General features: G+C 33.2%; 1 protein-coding gene across 1 annotated transcript in view; it reads left to right on the top strand.

Moving 5' to 3' along the window:
• Positions 1–6,342, top strand: part of LOC107742093 (ATP-binding cassette sub-family A member 3-like) — a 62,155-nt gene that overhangs the window by 16,417 nt on the left and 39,396 nt on the right. The window contains exons 5-7 of the mRNA XM_016554964.1: positions 2,698–2,863; positions 4,770–5,029; positions 5,111–5,227. Coding sequence (XP_016410450.1) covers positions 2,698–2,863; positions 4,770–5,029; positions 5,111–5,227 — 543 coding nt within the window. The remainder of the gene's footprint in view (positions 1–2,697; positions 2,864–4,769; positions 5,030–5,110; positions 5,228–6,342) is intronic.

Here is a 6,342-nt window from a genome sequence, read left to right as displayed (position 1 = left end):
AAAATCGAATGCCAACCCACCGAACGAATATTCGAATAATCTAATATTCTGGTCCAGCCCTAAAAATCACTCTATAATATAATTATTGTTATTATTATTATTATTATTATTATTATTATTAATTACTCCATTTATTTTATAGTGAAACATTACAACATTATTTTAACCTGTAAAACTGAATGCTGAACAGGTTAAATCATTATGTGGATGAATCTCATGAAGAAATGTTCATGTATTTCACTCTTGCATCAAAAGATATATAAAATGATTATTTTTTAAATACAATAATTAAATATATTCCATTTATAATAATTAATTATAATTTAAATATATGGCATTATTATATTTTGCATAAATTAAATGAAGCTTTTTGCATTCTAACAATATTTGTATGAATTTGCATGATATTAAACACATTTCCCCCTTGAATTCTTATTAATGCAATAAATCCCATGTTGTTTACTAATAATAGTAATAAAGTAATGAAAGTCACTATTATTATTATTTTTTAAATTAATAATGGCATAAATTACATTAGATTTGCTTGTTCATTACATTGTCATATATGTATGTATGTTTGTATAAATGTGTGTGTGTGTATAAACAACTGAAATGAAAAATGAGAACTGGGGGAAAATAACTGACAAAAACTGTAATGATACTGAAAATGCAATTAGATGTACTTATGCAAAATCACTTCCTCCATTTTCTTTTGATTTTGGTGTGAAATATAGAGCATTCTTGTCAGTTTTAGTGACAGTCGCCCATTTATGTGTCGCTCATGATGATAACCGTTACTTAAAGCCAGTGTTCCTGAAGGAAATGTTCTTTTCTGAGCATTTCTGAGGACAAAATAACCCGTTTTCCACAGAAGTCAAGAGTGCAGTCGAATCTAGCTGGAGGAATCAGGCCATTAGTGCTCTAGCAACAAATAGCCTCAAAGCATATTGCTTTCATGACTCCGGCGCCTGCACTTGTGTTTATGAACCACTGAATCTTCAGGCCGAAGAGTTTCAGCCGTTTTGAGATGCATTGGCTAAGGTTTCTCCATGAGGTCTGCTCTGGTTTCTTCTCATGAGGACACGAGGGAATCATCATCTCTCGGCCCTCGCTCACCTTCACTGACGCTGTAGTGAGTTAACCACAGCTCCGGTGCAGGTGCTGGATCAGCATCGCGGAAGAGAGCACATTTCTGTGTAAATTCTTCATCAAATTTATGTTTTTAAACAGTTAACTTAAGAATGGTTTTATGAATGATTTACACAGAAATGAGGTTTCCTCATGTCATGAATGAGGCCCAAAATGACACCCGATTCTCCCAATATGAGGGATTTCCGCAGATGCTTTTTTTTCTCAGATGACTGTTTTATTTTGTCAGATGAAAATTTAGAGTAGGTGCTGAACTGAATTTTATGCAGATAACAAAGCGAGTCTGTGCGTTCAGTCTTTCAGGTTGTTTGTCAGTCGTTCACATGATGAAACATTGGAGATTCATATTTTCAGTGGACAAAAAAACATTTTTGTTGGGTGAACAATTAGACCTGTGCAATTTAATAATAATAATAATAAATATCCTATATTTGATTATTTATTAACAATGTATTAATTTGAATATATAACAAAATAGTAACTATTATTATTATAATTAGTTGTTGTTATTAATATTATTAATAATATTCACTTTCTTTATTTTACAGTCAAATATTACAACAGAAATACTACTTGTTTTGTTTTAATTATTCATATTAAACACTTAATTTCTTTGTTTTATAGTAAAGTTTGTTTGCGTTGTACTTTTATTTATTCATAATAGTAATATTTAATGATGATGATGATGATTATTATTATTGAATATTAATTTTTGTATTTTACTGTGAAATATTACAACAAATATTTTCATATTTTGCAACTATTATTATTCTTATTATTGTTAAACACTTGATTTTACAGTTAAAAATGCGTGTGTAATATTTTTATTTACTAACGATAGTTGCTATTGTTATTATTATTATTATTATTATTATTATATAGTCATATTTAACAGAAATACTACTTGTTTTGTTTTAATTATTCATATTAAACACTTAATTTCTTTGTTTTATAGTAAAGTTTGTTTGCGTTGTACTTTTATTTATTCATAATAGTAATATTTAATGATGATGATGATGATTATTATTATTGAATATTAATTTTTGTATTTTACTGTGAAATATTACAACAAATATTTTCATATTTTGCAACTATTATTATTCTTATTATTGTTAAACACTTGATTTTACAGTTAAAAATGCGTGTGTAATATTTTTATTTACTAACGATAGTTACTATTGTTATTATTATTATTATTATTATATAGTCATATTTACATATAGTCACAGTTTTGGACCATATTATGCAGCCCTACAAACAACCACAGTAAACCTTGGGTTTAAAAAAAGTTGTATTTTATTATTATACTTTTTTTTTTCTGAATGTCAAATAAAATATCACAAGTGTATATTACACAATATTCAGTATTATCTGGTATGGTAAGCGTAAGGTTGTTGGTTCAAACCCCACAAGAGTTTTTCAGTCTTTATTGTGCCATTAATCAAGACACTGATGTTACTTTGGGGTTTGACCCTGCATTACATGAAACGTTGAGTCACATCATATGAAAATCATTTGCGAAGTAACGGTTGATCTCGTGTGTGGCAGGTCAGCTATCATCTGCGCTTCACGTACAGCCCCAGAAACGCTCCGCCGCGCGAGAAGTCTGAGCTCAACCCCAACAGTGATCTGGACTGGCACACGCTCAGTCTGTTCCCGCTGATCCAGCTGCCCGGGCCCAGAGAACAACACGAGCCAGACGGGGGCACGCCAGGTCAGTCCACACTGATGAATTGTGGGAAATGTTGCTGTAAAGTACCAATAAACCCAGCATAAGAAAATTACAGGCGGTGAATTTCTAAACTTTGCTGAAAATATCCTCACCTTCAGGCCATCCAAGATGTAGATGAGTTTGTTTTTTCATCAGATTTGGAGAAATGTAGCTTTACATCACTTGCTCATCACTGCAGTGAATGGGTGCCGTCAGAATGAGAGTCCCAACAGCTGATAAAAACATCACAATAATCCACAAGTAATCCACACCACTCCAGTCCATCAGTTAATGATTTGTGAGGCGAGAAGCTGCATGTTTGTACAAGATCCATGATTAAGACGTTTTTTTTACTTTGAACCGTTTTGTCTGTCCATAATACATAATAATGTTTCGTCCAGTGAAAATGTTTATCCTCTGTTGTCTCTCACACCAAAATCCACCCACATATTTGTTTAGAAATGTTATGGACTGTTTACACTTGTAAATTGTGCTCATTCTGTGCATATTTCTCTCCTGATTCAGATCAGATAACTTTTTCACTGGAGAAAGCAATATTTTGAATAGAGGACTCGTGTTTTAGCCATTAGCGACAGTTTAAAGTTTAAAAACATCTTAATGATGGATTTGTTTCTTACAAACACACAGCTTTTCACTTCACAAGTCATTAACTGATGGACTGGAGTGGTGTGGATTACTTGTGGATTATTGTGATGTTTTTATCAGCTGTTTGGACTCTCATTCTGACGGCACCCATTCACTGCAGAGCATCCATTGCTGAGCAAGTGATGTAACGCTACATTTCTCCAAGAGTGAGTCTGTAAATACGTGTGTGCTTAATGTTGAATTTTTATGCATTAAAATATAGATGATGTTAAAGCTAACAGCTGCAAAACTACAAGTATAGGCTAATACAATAGTATCAGTTCATTCAAAAACGTGCAAATTGGACCCGATCGATTTCTTCCTTCAACAGACTTGATACACCAGCTGTCAGTTACCGTCAACAGATGAGATAAACCGGCTTGTTCTCTTGCTTCCTTAATGATCTCTTCCTGTATGTGAGGTTTCCTGTGATGGGGCAAGCTATTGATTAGGAAGTGATTTGGATTAGTTAGCGCTCTCTTCGTCTGATGGCCTCCAGTGCTGCCAGCGGCTTCAAACGCCTGCAGCGTGTCTGTTATTAATCATGAGCGCTGCTTTAGCATCGGCTCTGAACTTTGATGACTGTCGACCTCTATTTTTGGCACGGTGCTACAAATTACATCTTGATCTCCGCTCGCATGACTCTTTACGCTTCACCGTCGTCCTTTCATCTCCATGTAATTGCATTGGTCTTAAATGACCAAAGACTGAGGTTAAGGTGAGGCATTTACAATCCAATGTTTTTCCTATTTTTTTGAGGATTTGATAGCAAAAATATAAAACGTATAATTTTATTAAAGCATTTACATTCATATTTTTGTTAAAGCATATTAAGTTTTATGTTTGTTTTTTTTAAACCTTTTTTATGTTTTTTTTTTTTTTTAAGTTAAACTTTTAAAACTGAATGTAACACAATAGATTAATACATTTTGTCTCACTAGTAAAATCATATTCACACACACATTGTCTTCTCTGGCTTTACTAATGAAACAGTGAGTTTTAACATGTACAGACTGGCCTCATTTACTTGCATTGCATTAACCTCACTGTAACCCAGATTCTTGCTCTTTTAAAGAAAAGGCAGGACAAGTGGAAATTAATATTTGTTGTATCCAACATAAAACCACAAATGCTGTCGATTGAGCTTGTACTTGTACAGAACCCAGAATATTCTCCTCAGTTTATTTGATTCAATTAAAACCCTCATAAGTTTGACTGAGTGAATCTCATGAGTACTGTATGTGTCTCTGGCGTCTCTGGACAGGATATTACCGCGAGGGCTTCCTGCAGGTGCAGCATGCGGTGGACCGGGCCATCATGAAGGCCTACAACAGCACGGCGGCGGCGGCCCTCCTCAAGCGAGCCCAAGTGCTGCTGTCCCGCTTCCCTTACCCAGCGTTCATCTACGACGTCTTCATCCTGGCCATCCAGAACCAGCTGCCGCTGCTGCTGGTGCTCAGCTTCACCTACTCCTCTCTGAATATCGTCCGCGCTGTGGTGCAGGAGAAGGAGAGGAAACTGAAGGTACACAAAGATGGACATGGATTCTGTTGCTCTTGATGTGAGAAAGCTCGACTGAGCCGTGTGTGTGTGTGTGTTTTGCAGGAGTACATGCGCATGATGGGTCTCAGTAACTGGTTGCACTGGAGCGCCTGGTTCCTCATGTTTTTCCTCTTCCTCTCCATCTCCATATTCTTTGTTACCGTACTTATCTGCCTCAAGGTAAACACAGGTTATATTTACACTTTGGTTATATGATCTGCTCTTTGTTAGTGCCTTGTGCTACTAGAAATACCACTATACTGTTTGCATCTCTGTGAAAAGTTTTTTTGTTTTAGCTCACTTGAAACCTGAGAACCAGTTTTTATTCAGAACAAGTTCCACTTGTTGCACAAAAGCACTGGAATGGAGTGTTTTTTTTTTTACATTTATATTTTTCCACAGATACACATGGTATAGATGTTTATATGATATGATGATTTTCCTAAAGATATTCATTTAGAGTTTTGCTGTAATTAAAAAAGAGATATTTTTTAAAGGTGTTGTTTTAGTATACAGTCAAGACCAATTAATTGACGTCCTCAAAAATCGCTGATGAAGTCTCTTTTTTTGCAGTAAGCGTTAGCATATAAAATTTCCATAATTATAAACATTAAATATGATATAATATGGTATGCATAACGCTGCTTATAAATGAAAAGAAATGGGGGAAAAATTTGGAATAATAATTAAAATATAAAACCGTAAATATCCAAGTATGTACGTGTATATTTCAAATAAATACTTCTATAAAACTCAAGAATAATTCTCAAGACTATGAATTTCATTAGTAATTTGCATGTTAAAATCAAATTAGTTTTTTTGCATGTATTATTATGAAATTTGGCAATAATAATAAATTTTTGCATAGCCAAAAAAAAACCACTGTATCCTAAAACATACACTAATTAAATATCTTTTTTTTTCCAATAAACATTAACATATCAATGTACAGTACTTTTTTTAAAAATTATAAATGTTATATAGAATTGTATAGTGTATATATTGAGAGAGAGTTGTTATTTTTATAACTGAAAAAATGAAAGGAAAAAAAAACTAAAAGTAAAAACATATGTATATACAGAATAATAATTAATACAATTATTATTAAAATTATTTTGAATAAAATGTTGATTAATTGTTAAAGCAGTACAAAATTAAAGGGGTCATATGATGCGATTTCAATTTTTCCTTTCTCTTTGGAGTGTTACAAGCTCTTGGTGCATAAAGAAGATATGTAAAGTTGCAAAGATTAAAGTCTCAAATCCAAAGAGATATTCTTTATAAAAGTTAAGAGT

This window comes from Sinocyclocheilus rhinocerous, unplaced genomic scaffold (assembly GCF_001515625.1).
Source record: "Sinocyclocheilus rhinocerous isolate Xijiao unplaced genomic scaffold, SAMN03320098_v1.1 scaffold342, whole genome shotgun sequence".
Classification (NCBI taxonomy): Eukaryota; Metazoa; Chordata; class Actinopteri; order Cypriniformes; family Cyprinidae; genus Sinocyclocheilus; species Sinocyclocheilus rhinocerous.
The sequence above is the reverse complement of the archived record's forward strand: the minus strand, read 5'-3'. Positions and strand labels throughout refer to the sequence as shown.